General features: G+C 31.6%; 1 protein-coding gene across 3 annotated transcripts in view; it reads left to right on the forward strand.

The window, feature by feature from the left end:
• LOC127706219 (zinc finger protein 883-like) overlaps positions 1–17,249 on the forward strand; it is a 78,674-nt gene that overhangs the window by 51,101 nt on the left and 10,324 nt on the right. The window contains exons 1-2 of one of the 3 annotated variants that reach the window (XM_052210700.1): positions 7,512–7,549; positions 11,941–12,279. The exons of 1 other annotated variant lie outside the window; for it this stretch is intronic. In XM_052210700.1, the coding sequence (XP_052066660.1) occupies positions 11,958–12,279 (322 nt within the window). In that variant the 5' untranslated portion in view covers positions 7,512–7,549; positions 11,941–11,957. Of the gene's footprint in view, positions 1–7,511; positions 7,550–11,940; positions 12,280–17,249 lie in introns of those variants that run through there. One more of the 3 variants, XM_052210699.1, reaches the window with a different exon arrangement.

Here is a 17,249-nt window from a genome sequence, read left to right on the forward strand (position 1 = left end):
AGTTGAATTTTTACTGAAAATATGCTGAAAATCTACTGGAATGTGCCAAATTCAGCCATTTTCAAGTAAAGGGTATTTTCAGAGGTTCTGAATATTTTAGCAAGGTGTTCAGAAAAGTTCAGAATTAATGCTGAATTATTTCTGAATATTGCTGAATATTTACTGAAAACGACTGGCTGAATATTTACTGAAAATTTGCTGAAAACCGGCTGGAACATGCCAAATTCAGGCATTTTTAAGGAAAGGGTTTACTAAATGTTTTCAGTTAAATTCCAGCATCGTGTTCAGAAAAAAATCAGAAATTTTTTTTAATGAGGAATCATGGAATAAGAAACCACCAAAAAGTAATTTACTGAAATATATACATAATACGCTAGTTGGAAGTAGATCTAGTCTTTGGTGAAAATCTACACTGAAAAAATGACAATATACATGTACTAATAGTAAGATGTAGTATGATTGCCAATAAGACAACTCTACACCAGAATTTTAATATATAAATAGAAGATATAGACGCTCTCTCACTAGCCAAACACCCGAACTGCAAAATTAAAGTACATACACCATAGGCACTAAGTGTCATAAATAGGTACATGTAAAATGTGTATTACAAACACTTGTGGCATGAAGTTTTGACAATAACAAGATATTATTTAAAACAAATAAATGATCATATTTTATAGCTCAAGGAGTGACCAATCTGACAAGTCATGTTTACTGTTATGTCCAATTACTATGATGGAAAAGGTGACAATTTTATCGAGACTAACATAACTAACGACTAAACTGAAATTTTGCGTCATTTGTCTAAATAATTGAATAATGTTCAACAATTTTTCCACGGCCTTGGACTTTTCAATTTTCTCAAATCAGTGTGTAGGGACCGTCTAAAAAGAGTTCAACTTTGTTGCATGTTAAAGGACTTTATGAGATGAAGAACAGCATTAAAACACTTTTCCTTCACTGGGTTTTGTCATAAGTGGGACAATAAATGAAAAATCAGAACCTATCCTAACATTTCAGTGATATTTTTCGTCCATCAAACTTTTTACAAGATGGGAAAATGATCCTGGTGAGGAAAACTTTGATTTAAATTTGATCGTCAGGCAAATTGCAGAAGTTTGTCATCACAATTTTTTTTTTTATCCAATGCATCTTTTTTACTAATGATTTGAATTATTATCCAAATGCATAACGGGGACATGACCTGACCAAAAGAATGAAAAAACAATGTATGACAAATCTATGAATAAGAGGACATTTGAAGATAACGGGAATGAAACAGCAACCCAGCGGCACAAAAATACCAGAAGACAACATAATTGTGTATGTCTTATAACACTGATCAAAGCATTGGATGTTTCCAGGATTTCGACCCCTTTTTGGTATCAATCCCATACATTTAGTATCTATTAATAATTCAACATAATAACAAACTGTAGTCCCTCCTCTTTCGTAATTAACATCTCCATTGTTTACAACTTTACATTATACGTCATTAGTCAATTCCTCCAATACACGATACATAGTGCATGTATAGGTAAACCACACTTAGACATGAGATGCATGACTAATAGTTAGGTCTTATTCATGTTACAATCCTTCAATAATTGTGTGTTTACAATTATTAGCTCATTTTACAGCTGAAATTATGGTATGTCGTTTTCGTTTACTTGTCGATTTTTTTCGAAGAATTGTTTCGGAGATTGCTCCCCGAAATTTATTATCGATTTATTTCCCCATAGTAGGTTATTGTTTTGATCTGACAAAAATCCCTTTATTGAATGAACTAGATTACAGTTCTGGGCTAAGTGGTTTATACTGTTAGATTTGAGTAAGTCCTTCTATTTCTTTAATTTTGTCAACACAGATCTCTAATGATATCACAGTTGTAGTATTGGTCATTGTTGGTAGGAATGAGATAAAAAAAAGTTATAAAATGCATGTTCACATTGTTTCAATGTTTTTGATTTGTTTAATGAACAAATATTTGATGTATTATTAATGTTTTCCTCCTACTGAAGACTCAATATTTTTTTTGTATACCAATTTTCCATGGTTGAGGATAAATATTTAGTATTTTTTTGATATTTTTTTTGTGGTTTTATTTTTATTGATATTACAAGCATTTTATTTATCTTTTTACAACAATTATTATGTTCTTAGTTTGAACAAAATTATTGTCACCTTTACCACAGTGTATGGTTGCCCCCGAAATCATGTGCATAATTTATTTTTCCTTTAAATTATCCTGGACAATTTCTGGCATCTAATTTATGTCTTTGAAAACATGTTTATTCTTAATTAAATTTTGCTCCTCAACCATTTTGTGAAACGTCTTAAATCACTTGCGGTTTTCCGCACTGTGTTGTCGTTTTCAAACAAATTCCCGGAAATGCACGAAGTTGTATGAGATAAACGTCACGGACATTAACGGGAAGGCATATGATAATATTTCGGAAGCAGTCAATAAAGGTTTGTTTATCAGCTCGCCGAGGCAATTCTTAGGAATCTGGTCAATAAATATAGTAATCATTTCATAACTTTTTAATATTATTAGATGTTATTGAACTGTGAAATTGAAGTAATATTTTATACAAGTATGTGATAAAATTTATTGTTTGATATCTACACGATCTAAAACATTTATATGTACCTACAACCAAATGGAATTATCTTTTACAAACATAGAGGCGGACAGAAAAGTCAGTCAAAACTATAAGTTGAGATTTCAACATTTGCGATTTAAAAATGATTTCTATATAGATATACAGATAATTGTATGTGCAATATAAAATAAGTAGATGTGGTATATGATTGCCATATGAAACATTTCTTTACAAGACCAAGAAACAAAGATGTGAGCAATTACAGGTCACCATAAAGTATTCTACAATGAGCAAAACCCATATATATTGATAGCTGTAATACTAAATGACAAAATGTTAATTTAGGCCAACGTTTTTTTTATTATCTGTTTTACGAGATTTTTTCTGAGAACTTAGGGTCGGGGGTCGGAATGAAAATAAAAATAAAAGAATAAATTTGTTTGAGTTGAAAAAAAAGTGGTTTTAACCATTTCTTTTTAAGCCCCCGCCGTAATTAAGTTTTACCCTTGCCCGTCTGTACGTATGTACGTAGTCAGCACTTCTGTGTTGACATGAATTATCATTGATATGATCATATTTATAAATTAACTGTTCATAAAACTTTGAATTTTTGAAATACTAAGGCTTTTCTACCTCAGGAATAGATTACCTTAGCTGTATTTGGCAAAACTTTAAGGAGTTTTTGGTCCTCAATGCTATTCATTGAACTTCGTACTTTATTTAGCCTTTTTAACTTTTTTGATTCGAGCGTCACTGATGAGTCTTTTGTAGACGAAACGCGCGTCTGGCGCAAATACAAATTTACATCCTGGTATCTATGATGAGTTTACGTACGTACGTACGTCCCAAAATTGGTTTCCGTTATCTATCTTGAGTTTGCCTCAACCAAATGTAATGAAACTTATACACAATGCTTATTACCACAAAACACAGATCAAGTTTGAATTTTGGTGGTGTCACTTTATCCGTTCTAGAGTTATGTCCCTTTATAAATGGAAAAATTGCAAAATTTTTAGTTTCCGTTCTCTAACTTAAGTTTGCCTCAACCAAATGCTATGAAACTTATACACAATGCTTACTACCACAAAACACAGATCAAGTTTGAATTTTGGTGGCGTCACTTTAACAACTCTAGAGTTATGTCCCTTTATAAATGGAAAAATTGCAAAAAAATTATTTTCTAAATATCAAGTAAATTTTAGTCCCCTACCGACGAAGTCGAAGGGGACTTTAAGTTTGCACTCTGTCCGTCTGTCTGTCTGTCTGTCCGTCCGTCCGTCTGTCCATCCGTCAGTCCGGCAACTCAGCTTTCCACACTTTTTTTCTTCGTTCTTGAAGATATTGATTTGATATTTGGTATATAGTTTTATCATGACAAGTTATAGATCAAGTTCGAATTTTGTTCCGGTCTGATGATTTAGTCCAGAGTTATGGTCCATGAAAAAACTCCATAACTAATGTTAGAGTACTATGTTAAACCATATAATCTATACAAAGGGAGATAACTCATTTTTTAAAAGACATTCTTTGGTAAATTGTTTGAGGAATTTTGTGGCAGGTTTATATATTATTTTGTATAAACTAATTTTCTGAATGCTACATGTATATATATGTATATTTTTTTATTAAGTGAAATCCTTTAATTAGATAATAATCTATTTTTATTAAGGTATATATTTCATTACATTGCTTTGTGTAGATAAAAGTTGTTGACATTTTATAGGTAAGTTACAAATCTATATTATTTAGTTTGTGACAAATGAAAGAAAAATTATTTGGAACTATTAATTATATTTGATTGTAATTTGAAAATAGATATACATTGTATTACATCATATCTAATGTTAAAATGTTGTAGGTTTTCCACACTTTTTTTCATCATGCTTGAAAATATTGATTGACAATTGGTAAATAGTTTTATCATGACAAGTTACAGAATACAGATCAAGTTCAAATTTTTGTTTCGGTCTGATAATTTTGTGCAGAGTTATGGTCCTTGGAATTTAAAAATTCACTCATATATTCAGTTTTCCACCCTGTTTTTAGTCATGTTTGAAGATATTGACTTGATATTTTCTTTTTGTTTAAACCATGACAAGTTATAGGACAAGTTAGCATTTTGTTCCAGTATAATGAATTTTTACCCGGTAGGGGACTATGTATTGCCATGCAATGATGAAAAGCTTCTGAATATTTGTCAAAACAGTCTTTAGTTGAATTTGTACTGAAAATATGCTGAAAATCTACTGGAATGTGCCAAATTCAGCCATTTTCAAGTAAAGGGTATTTTCAGAGGTTCTGAATATTTTAGCAAGGTGTTCAGAAAAGTTCAGAATTAATGCTGAATATTGCTGAATATTTACTGAAAACGACTGGCTGAATATTTACTGAAAATTTGCTGAAAACCGGCTGGAACATGCCAAATTCAGGCATTTTTTAGGAAAGGGTTTACTAAATGTTTTCAGTTAAATTCCAGCATCGTGTTCAGAAAAAAATCAGAAAAATATTTTTATGAGGAATCATGGAATAAGAAACCACCAAAAAGTAATTTACTGACATATATACATAATACGCAAGTTGGAAGTAGATCTAGTCTTTGGTGAAAATCTACACTGAAAAAATGACAATATACATGTACTAATAGTAAGATGTAGTATGATTGCCAATAAGACAACTCTACACCAGAATTTTAATATATAAATAGAAGATATAGACGCTCTCTCACTAGCCAAACACCCGAACTGCAAAATTAGAGTACATACACCATAGGCACTAAGTGTCATAAATAGGTACATGTAAAATGTGTATTACAAACACTTATGGCATGAAGTTTTGACAATAACAAGATATAATTTATAACAAATAAATGATCATATTTTATAGCTCAAGGTGTGACCAATCTGACAAGTCACGTTTACTGTTAATGTCCAATTACTATGATGGAAAAGGTGACAATTTTATCGAGACTAACATAACTAACGACTAAACTGAAATTTTGCGTCAGTTGTCTAAATAATTGAATAATGTTCAACAATTTTTCCACGGCCTTGGACTTTTCAATTTTCTCAAATCAGTGTGTAGGGACTGTCTAAAAAGAGTTCAACTAGGTGCAGGCCGTTTCGTAACTAGTCGATTCGTAACTTACTAGGTCGTTTCTTACCTGGGACGTTTTGTAACCTTATATCAATATATAATAACAATATAAGTCGTAGGTTACGTAAAAAATAATAAAAAAGACTTATTGATGTATATTTATGTATATTTATTTATTAAATAATTGATTGCACATAATTTTACACTTTACACGTACAGTTTTGCACACATGCGAATAGAACAGTGGAATTTAAATTGTTCATCATCATTTAGATGTACCCCGTCTTTATCAAAGTATTTAGTCTTCTGCCACGTGCTTTGATGTCAGGACATACAAGGACGCATTTTCTTATTCTGGGATAAATACACTCAAAACCAGATGTCATGTAGTACATTGTTAACGAGGTGTGCCGCAGTTTTGTTTACGGACCAACTGCTGCTGCTGCTCCGGCCAACTAAGACTTTGTTCATGTTTATACCAGGGTTTTTCGGATGAAAAATCAGGCTTTATGCCAGTATAAAGATGCAAACAAAGGACAACATAGTGATGTATCTGAAAGAAAGAAAAAAAAAATAGAGTAAGATAAAGTGTTCTAAAAAATAAACTTTTGACTCCCCTTACGCCGGTCCCCAGCCCGGCTGAAAAAGGAGGAGGGTTATGCAATTGCATGTAAAAGTGAAAAAAAAGGAGAAAATAATAATTTTTTCAGGTCGTGTGCCATAGGTCGTGTGCCATTAATCTACTTAATAACTTTACACGTACTGTAATTACTTTTTATTACCTGTCATTAAGTTGTCATAAATCCACTAAAGCTGTCACCGAGCGTAATTACCAATCAGCCAATTAGCCAATAATTAAAAAGATTTAAGAAAGTTTTAAATTAAAAATATTACAGTATTGTTTTTATTAGATGAACAATTTGATCATTTTAAATAATAACTTTAACTGTTTCATTTAAACTAATTAATGTAAACTAACACTTTATAACCATATATAATTACACCAGGTACGAAACGTCTCAGTTACAAAAAAACGTAGTTACGAATCGACCAGGTACAAAACGACCAGGTTACGAAACGACATGCATTCGTTCAACTTTGTTACATGTTAAAGGACTTTATGAGATGAAGAACAGCATTAGAAACACTTTTCCTTCACTGGGTTTTGTCCTAAGTGGGACATTAGGTTGATAAATAAAAAATCAGAAGCTATCCTAACATTTCAGTGATATTTTTCGTCCATCAAACTCTTTACAAGATGGGAAAATGATCCTGGCGAGGAAAACTTTGATTTAAATTAGATCGTCAGGCAAATTGCAGAAGTTTGTCACAAATGCTTTTTATCCATCTTTTTTACTAATGATTTGAATTATTATCCAAATGCCTAACGGGGCCATAACCTGACCAAAAGAATGAAAAAAACAATGTATGACAAACCTATGATAAGAGGATATTTGAAGTTAACGGGAATGAAACAGCAACCCAGCGGCACGAAAATACCAGAATACAACAAAATTGTGTATGCCTTATAACACTGATCAAAACATTGGATGTTTCCAGGATTTCGACCCCTTTTAAATTTTGGTATCAATCCCATACATTTAGTATCTATTAATAATTCAACATAATAACAAACTGTAGTCCCTCCGCTTTCGTAATTAACATCTCCATTGTTTACAACTTTACATTACGTCATTAGTCAATTCCTCCAATACACGATACATAGTGCATGTATAGGTAAACCACACTTAGACATGAGATGCATGACTAATAGTAAGGTCGTATTCATGTTACAATCCTTAAATAATTGTGTGTTTACAAAAGCTCATTTTACAGCTGAAATTATGGTATGTCGTTTTCGTTTACTTGTCGATTTTTTTCGAAGAATTGTTTCGGAGATTGCTCCCCGAAATTTATTATCGATTTATTTCCCCATAGTAGGTTATTGTTTTGATCTGACAAAAATCCCTTTATTGAATGAACTAGATTACAGTTCTGGGCTAAGTGGTTTATACTGTTAGATTTGAGTAAGTCCTTCTATTTCTTTAATTTTGTCAACACAGATCTCTAATGATATCACAGTTGTAGTATTGGTCATTGTTGGTAGGAATGAGATAAAAAAAAGTTATAAAATGCATTTTCACATTGTTTCAATGTTTTTGATTTGTTTAATGAACAAATATTTGATGTATTATTAATGTTTTCCTCCTACTGAAGACTCAATATTTTTTTTGTATACCAATTTTCCATGGTTGAGGATAAATATTTAGTATTTTTTTGTTATTTTTTTTGTGGTTTTATTTTTATTGATATTACAAGCATTTTATTTATCTTTTTACAACAATTATTATGTTCTTAGTTTGAACAAAATTATTGTCACCTTTACCACAGTGTATGGTTGCCCCCGAAATCATGTGCATAATTTATTTTTCCTTTAAATTATCCTGGACAATTTCTGGCATCTAATTTATGTCTTTGAAAACATGTTTATTCTTAATTAAATTTTGCTCCTCAACCATTTTGTGAAACGTCTTAAATCACTTGCGGTTTTCCGCACTGTGTTGTCGTTTTCAAACAAATTCCCGGAAATGCACGAAGTTGTATGAGATAAACGTCACGGACATTAACGGGAAGGCATATGATAATATTTCGGAAGCAGTCAATAAAGGTTTGTTTATCAGCTCGCCGAGGCAATTCTTAGGAATCTGGTCAATAAATATAGTAATCATTTCATAACTTTTTAATATTATTAGATGTTATTGAACTGTGAAATTGAAGTAATATTTTATACAAGTATGTGATAAAATTTATTGTTTGATATCTACACGATCTAAAACATTTATATGTACCTACAACCAAATGGAATTATCTTTTACAAACATAGAGGCGGACAGAAAAGTCAGTCAAAACTATAAGTTGAGATTTCAACATTTGCGATTTAAAAATGATTTCTATATAGATATACAGATAATTGTATATGCAATATAAAATAAGTAGATGTGGTATATGATTGCCATATGAAACATTTCTTTACAAGACCAAGAAACAAAGATGTGAGCAATTACAGGTCACCATAAAGTATTCTACAATGAGCAAAACCCATATATATTGATAGCTGTAATACTAAATGACAAAATGTTAATTTAGGCCAACGTTTTTTATTATTATCTGTTTTACGAGATTTTTTCTGAGAACTTAGGGTCGGGGGTCGGAATGAAAATAAAAATAAAAGAATAAATTTGTTTGAGTTGAAAAAAAAGTGGTTTTAACCATTTCTTTTTATGCCCCCGCCGTAATTAAGTTTTACCCTTGCCCGTCTGTACGTATGTACGTAGTCAGCACTTCTGTGTTGACATGAATTATCATTGATATGATCATATTTATAAATTAACTGTTCATAAAACTTTGAATTTTTGAAATACTAAGGCTTTTCTACCTCAGGAATAGATTACCTTAGCTGTATTTGGCAAAACTTTAAGGAGTTTTTGGTCCTCAATGCTTTTCATTGAACTTCGTACTTTATTTAGCCTTTTTAACTTTTTTGATTCGAGCGTCACTGATGAGTCTTTTGTAGACGAAACGCGCGTCTGGCGCAAATACAAATTTACATCCTGGTATCTATGATGAGTTTACGTACGTACGTACGTCCCAAAATTGGTTTCCGTTATCTATCTTGAGTTTGCCTCAACCAAATGTAATGAAACTTATACACAATATTTATTACCACAAAACACAGATCAAGTTTGAATTTTGGTGGTGTCACTTTATCCGTTCTAGAGTTATGTCCCTTTATAAATGGAAAAATTGCAAAATTTTTAGTTTCCGTTCTCTAACTTAAGTTTGCCTCAACCAAATGCTATGAAACTTATACACAATGCTTACTACCACAAAACACAGATCAAGTTTGAATTTTGGTGGCGTCACTTTAACAACTCTAGAGTTATGTCCCTTTATAAATGGAAAAATTGCAAAAAAATTATTTTCTAAATATCAAGTAAATTTTAGTCCCCTACCGACGAAGTCGAAGGGGACTTTAAGTTTGCACTCTGTCCGTCTGTCTGTCTGTCTGTCCGTCCGTCCGTCTGTCCATCCGTCAGTCCGGCAACTCAGCTTTCCACACTTTTTTTCTTCGTTCTTGAAGATATTGATTTGATATTTGGTATATAGTTTTATCATGACAAGTTATAGATCAAGTTCGAATTTTGTTCCGGTCTGATGATTTAGTCCAGAGTTATGGTCCATGAAAAAACTCCATAACTAATGTTAGAGTACTATGTTAAACCATATAATCTATACAAAGGGAGATAACTCATTTTTTAAAAGACATTCTTTGGTAAATTGTTTGAGGAATTTTGTGGCAGGTTTATATATTATTTTGTATAAACTAATTTTCTGAATGCTACATGTATATATATGTATATTTTTTTATTAAGTGAAATCCTTTAATTAGATAATAATCTATTTTTATTAAGGTATATATTTCATTACATTGCTTTGTGTAGATAAAAGTTGTTGACATTTTATAGGTAAGTTACAAATCTATATTATTTAGTTTGTGACAAATGAAAGAAAAATTATTTGGAACTATTAATTATATTTGATTGTAATTTGAAAATAGATATACATTGTATTACATCATATCTAATGTTAGAATGTTGTAGGTTTTCCACACTTTTTTTCATCATGCTTGAAAATATTGATTGACAATTGGTAAATAGTTTTATCATGACAAGTTACAGAATACAGATCAAGTTCAAATTTTTGTTTCGGTCTGATAATTTTGTGCAGAGTTATGGTCCTTGGAATTTAAAAATTCACTCATATATTCAGTTTTCCACCCTGTTTTTAGTCATGTTTGAAGATATTGACTTGATATTTTCTTTTTGTTTAAACCATGACAAGTTATAGGACAAGTTAGCATTTTGTTCCGGTATAATGAATTTTTACCCGGTAGGGGACTATGTATTGCCATGCAATACTCTCAGAATGCTTGATAAAATTGGAGTTATCTTCCTTTGTCCATGATTATAGTTGAATCAACTACAATCAATACTTTATACAATGCAATGTTTAATTTTGACCTCCACTGATAAAACACAGATCAAGTTGAATTTGGGTAGTGTCACTTTAACCATTATTGAGTTATGCCCCTTTATAAATCGAAAGATTGCGAAATTTTTAGTTTCCATTCTGTAACTTAAGTTTACCCCAACCAAACATTATGAAACCTATACACAATATTCAATACCACAAAACTAAGATCAAGTACAATTTTTTTGTTTCCGTTTTCTAACTTTAGTTTGCCTCAACCAAATGTTATGAAACTTATACATAATGCTTATTACTACATAATACAGATTAAGTACGAAATTTGGTGACGACACTTTTACCATTCTTGAGTTATGTCCCTTTATAAACATAAAAATTGCTGAATTTTTCGTTTCCGTTCTCTTGCTTTAGTTTGTCTCAACCAAATGTTATAAAACTTATACACAACCGTTCTAGAGTTATGCGTGTTTACAAATAGAAAAATTGCTGAATTTTTAGTTTCTGTTCTTTACTTAAGTTAGCCTCAACCAAATGTTATGAGACTTACACACAATGCCTATTACCAAAAATCTCAGATCAAGTTCAAATTTGGGTTGCGTCACTTTTACCGTTCTTCAGTTATGTCCCTTTATAACTATATGATATGCAAGCGGGGGCATCATCTGTGTCCACATGTGGACACTATCCACATTTATTTTATTTTTGAATATGATTTATACCCTTCTTATATTTACTTTTTTTCTTAATTTTGATATACTAATTTCATTTCCAGTTAAGTTTAGGATCAAATTACGAGTTGAATGAATATATGCATCTTCTAGCAATGCAGAGATGGATTCAAATGAGGTTGAAATATTGACCTGCAATAATACCATAAATACATTAACAATGTTTTTGAGCTCATTTTGACAAAATTTAACAAAATTTATTACTTATAGTGAAATATTACGTTTTTATAAATGCTACAAAATTTGTTTAAGCATTTTTCATCTCATAACGTATTATTCAATGCCCTTTTAATCTGACAGAATTTTAGTATTAATACATGCATCATGTGCATGACATGTATCTATTAAGCATTTTTAAGTGTAGGATTTCTGCACATTCTCACCTGCTCACAGTCACTGAAATGTGTTTGGAATTTTGTCTGCTATGAAAAAGAATGACTGTTTTTTTATTTCATATTTAGATTTGTCTATTTTAAAAATGGATGAAACAAATCCTATAAAAGTTGATGGAGCTGGTAACCAGATTGATGATTATCACAGTCAGCCAAATATGAGAACACATGAAGATGAGAATCAGATGGAAGTTGGTGAAAGTCAGACTGGTATAGGAACATATCCAGGAGGCAACCAGATTCGTGAATGTCACAGTCAGACAGACACAGGATCACATACATATGGTAGTCAGATTTATAATTGTCACAGTCAGACAAACACAGGAACACATCAATATTGTAGTAGGATGGATAATCGTCAAAGTCAGACAGACACGAGAACACATACAGGTGCTAAATCTTGCATAGGTAATTTTTGTAGTAAGAACTTGAAAGAAGACTCAAAAAGTTATCTTATACTTCATAATAATGTTGACAGTAAAAATAACTGTGAGTACACTATATCTGTGAAAAAGTTAAGATTGTTTGGTCTTTATATCATGTTTATTTGGTATATCTGTAACTTGTAGGCCTCAAATCTGCATCTTTTTCTCAGATCTGTGTCCTGTTTTTTATTGCGCCATTGATGTCATCAATGTATTAAGATTTTCTCAAATCTTTATCGTTAATGGGAAGTTTAATACCAAAATTTATGATAAAAGAGATGATTTTTGATTTCCTATTATTAATTATCCATTTTTAGATGGTGACGTTCCCTTAATCCCATAAGATGGTGTTTATATATCTCAACTTGTTCGATTTGCTCTTGTGTAGCAACATATTTGATTTTTACACCAGGGTTTTCGGTATCACAAACTAGTCAAAACATTCGCTAAATTTTATCATCGTCACAAGGACATCATTCGTAAATTTAATTTAACATGCAGACATCTGATACGTTCAGGTATTTCACATCCAATCTTTTATGGTAATATTCTTTGTTCTAAAACCAGTTGTTGGCATGATATGGGTTATGTTCTTATATTTTATGATGGTATCATACTAAAACCCTATTCCATTCACAATTTTATTATATCAGCAATGTATTGGACTAGTTTGCAAATCAGTGCTGATCAATTATTTAAAAAAAAACAGTTGCCCCCTTGGAAACATTAATTATATGGAAAATGGCATTGTTAGTGCTCTCATGTGTACAATTCTTGCCAGAATTTTATGAGACTTATATCACAGGTTTATATCAGCAATGACTTTGATGAGTGTGAAAATTAGTGCCGATCAATTATTTTTAAAAGAGTTATGTCCTTGGACATATTTATTATATGGAAAAATTCATTGTTAGCGCTCTAATGTGTTCAATTCTTGCCAGAATTTTATGAAACTTATATCACAGGTTTATATCAGCAATGTCTTTGACACTTTTGAAAAGAAGTGCTGATCAAATATTTGAACTAGTTATGCCCCTTGAAAAAAATTGTGTTTGCTCTCAAGCCTTCATTTCTCTCCGATACTTATAAAAAGTTTTCAAGAACAAACAAAAAGTGTATTTTTTTAGTTATTACCCTTGTACCATGGATAGATAAAATATGTGCCACCCGAGGAACATTGGAACTCTGTTCTTTTATATCTATTTAAATATTCTCTCTTTAGTTTTTTAATAATTTCTTATATGACATTGAGGAGTTATGGAACATTATTCTTTGGAAAAGCGACAGGCGTATCATGCGCTCATGGTCGCAGCTCTTTATCATGTTTATTAATATTTCATTCAGTAATTAAAATTGATTATTCATTTTTTTTAAAAAGAAATATTAGTGAAAATAGTAAGAATTTAAAAACTTTGTTTTCTCTCAATAAAGATACATGACATGCATTTCGTTTCCGTTCTCAAAAACTTTAGTTTGCCTCAACCAAATGTAATGAAACTTATACACAATGCTTATTACCATAAAATACAGATCAAGTTTGAATTTTGGGGGGTCACTTTAACCGTTCTAGAGTAATGCCCTTACAGTTTCTTTTTTTTAACTTTAGTTTGCCTCAACCAAATGCTATGAAACTTATAAACAATACTTATTACCACAAAATGCAGATTATGTTTGAATTTTGGGGGTGTCACTTTTATTGTCCTAGAGTTATGCCCCTGTACAAATGGAAAAATTGCTGAATATTTTGTTTTCGTTCTCTAACTTTAGTTTGCCTCAACCAAATGCTATGAAACTTATACAAAATGCTTATTACAACAAAATACAGATCAAGTTTGAATTTTGGTGGTGTGGCTTTAACTGTTCTAGAGTTATGCCCTTTTACAAATGGAAAAATTGCTGAATTTTTCGTTTCCATTCTCTAACTTAAGTTTGCCTCAACCAAATGTTATTAGACTTATACACAATTGTTATTACCACAAAACTCAAATTAAGTACAAATTTGGATAGCTTCACTTATACCGTTCTTCAGTTATGTCCCTTTATGACTTTATATGATCTGCAATCGGGGGCACCATCTGTGTCCCATGGACACATTCCCCTTTTTATTTATCTGTATTGTTTCTTTAAGCATTTTGATATTATGTTCCTGGAATGCATGGAGTTTACCTTTTTCATGTACATTTTGTAAATCAGTTATACACTCTGGCTTCCTCTACCAATAAAAACTGGCCACCACCTGTTTTTTTCCATTAAACAAAACATTTTTATATTCTATTTTATATTAGTTCAATTTAATTTTCATCATTTATTTTTATTCATCAATTTTTTTTTTTTTCCATCTTTCAAATTGTTACTCACTTTTACTTTTTATCTATATAGGTTTTTTTTTCGTATTTGTCATTTTAATTTATATCGATTGCCTGATGGTAAAAAAATAATTATTTAAATGCCCAAAAAGGCGCAAGCCAGGGACCACCGTGCTAGGACTGTATAGCCGGTCAAGGTCGTTAAAAACACCATGAGAAGTAGAAATATATAGCAGTTTACAAATACGTATAAGGAGAAAAAAAAACCCATCTGGACAGTGGGGAAACATAACAGTATATATAAATACAATTCATGTATTGATCGAACAACTTTTACTCAATCCCTAGACTGGAGTGGGCCTGGATCCCTAGCCATACATCGTTGAAACAATGATGGAAGTTGACCAAAGATTTACACCCCATGCCAATCTTCACTGTTGGCACATTGCAATGAAAAATCTACATGAGCTGGAGTGTATTGTGGAACATTTTTTTTATCACAATTTGTCTTGCCATATCTGTAGTTATGGATTGAATACTTTTCCACAATATGTAAACACAAAGCCATAAATGAAAATATATGATTTTTTGTGGAGCCTGCGACTTTTGTCGCAAAAGCGAGACATAGCGATCCTACATTCCGTCGGCGGTGGCGGCATCCACAAATATTCACTCTGTGGTTAAATTTTTTGAAATTTTAATAACTTTCTTCAACTAACCTGGATTTCTACCAAACTTGGACAGAAGCTTGTTTATGGTCATAAGATAGTATCCAGAAGTAAATTTTGTAAAAAAATAAATTCCTGTTTATCAATAATTTACCTATAAATGACTTAGTTTTTCTGCCAGTTAATATGGAACGCAAAAACTGTCTTATTATGCCCATTTTCATTGTATGATGTGCATTTAAAATTGAGAATGGAAATGGGGAATGTGTCAAAGAGACAACAACCCGACCATAGAGCAGACAACAGCCGAAGGCCATCAATGGGTCTTCAATGCAGCGAGAAACTCCCGCATCCGGAGGCGTCCTTCAGCTGGCCCCTAAACAAATATGTATACTAGTTCAGTGATAATGGATACTAAACTCCAAATTATACTCAAGAAACTAAAATTAAAAATGATACAAGACTAACAAAGGCCAGAGGCTCCTGACCTGGGACAGGCGCAAAAATGCGGCGGGGTTAAACATGTTTATATATACCTTTATATGATGTGCAAACACCTTTATATGGTGTCCAGTTGACATTATATGATGTGCAAATATCGTTATATGATGTGGAAACATCCTTATATGATGTGAAAACATACTTATATGATGTGCGAATATACTTATATGATGTGCAAAGATAATTATGTGATGTGCAAGTATACTTAAATGATGTGCAAATATATTTATATGATGTGCAAATGTACTTATATGATGTGCAAATATACCTATATGATGTGCAAATGTGCTTATATGATGTCCAAAGATCCTTATATGATCAGCATATATACTTATATGATGTGCAAATATCCTTATATGATGTGCAAATATACTTATATTATGTACAAACATCTTTATATGATGTGGTTGTGTCTTTATATTATGTGCTTGTAACATTATATGATGTGGTTCGGATTACTTCATTATATGATGTCAAAACGTACTTATATGATGTGGTTTCATCGTTGTTATGGTCAATAAAATGATCACGATTAGAAAGATTACACTCTACGTCATAATTGATTCCGACCTGCTTCTTCGAATTACTATAAACCTGTATAAATCTGTTACTATCGTTTGGAAAATTGATGAGTTTTTAAAAGAGATAAACCTTGGCACGTTGCTACCTCGTTTAAAAGATGAAAAATCCCATCTGATATTGTTAGAAAATTGTCAAAATATGAATTGCAAAGTTTAAATTTAATGGATTGGTCTACAATAATGAACATACGGTTAAAGTTATTAAATTATGGGTCCTGGAGTTCAAATAACCGATCTACCAGAATATAATCTATTATTTAGTGCCAGTTTACTGTTTCTGATCTAGCAGCTTCAGCCTTATATTATTAGCTTCAGAAAGTGCAATTTATAGAATAAATGAGACAGTGCAATTTAATAAAAATCAACGTTTCAAACATTTCGGAGGAAGATCTAGATCCATTAATACATGAGCTAGTTAAAGAATTCCCCTGCTGTGGCGAAAATATGATAAAACAACTTTTATTGCAAAAGACAGCTATACCGATATTATTGTTCCCTCTTTTGAATTGCCGCTTTATCTTAATTCATTTCCTATACCAATTAAACCAGTCATTTTAAAAAGTATTTCAAAACAATAGCTCTAAAATTTTCTACTCGTGCGTAACTATACTGGTATGGATGATTGATTGATTGAATGATTTATTTGTCTTTAACGCCACTTTCAGCACTATCGTGCTATTTCGTGGCGGTCAGTTTCTATTGTAGAGGAAGTCGGAGTGCCCGGAGAGAACCACCGACCTTCGATAGGAAAACTAACAATTCTAGTCAATTAAGATTGGAGTCGAGCGTACCTGTCACGTGCGGGATTCGAACTCACAACTTAAGTGTGGACAGGCTAGTGATACAGTTGTTTGACTACTTAGACCATTCTGCCACCGAAAAAAGATGAAACAATAA

The sequence above is a fragment of the Mytilus californianus genome, unplaced genomic scaffold, assembly GCF_021869535.1.
Source record: "Mytilus californianus isolate M0D057914Y unplaced genomic scaffold, xbMytCali1.0.p SCAF_6, whole genome shotgun sequence".
In the NCBI taxonomy this organism is placed as follows: Eukaryota; Metazoa; Mollusca; class Bivalvia; order Mytilida; family Mytilidae; genus Mytilus; species Mytilus californianus.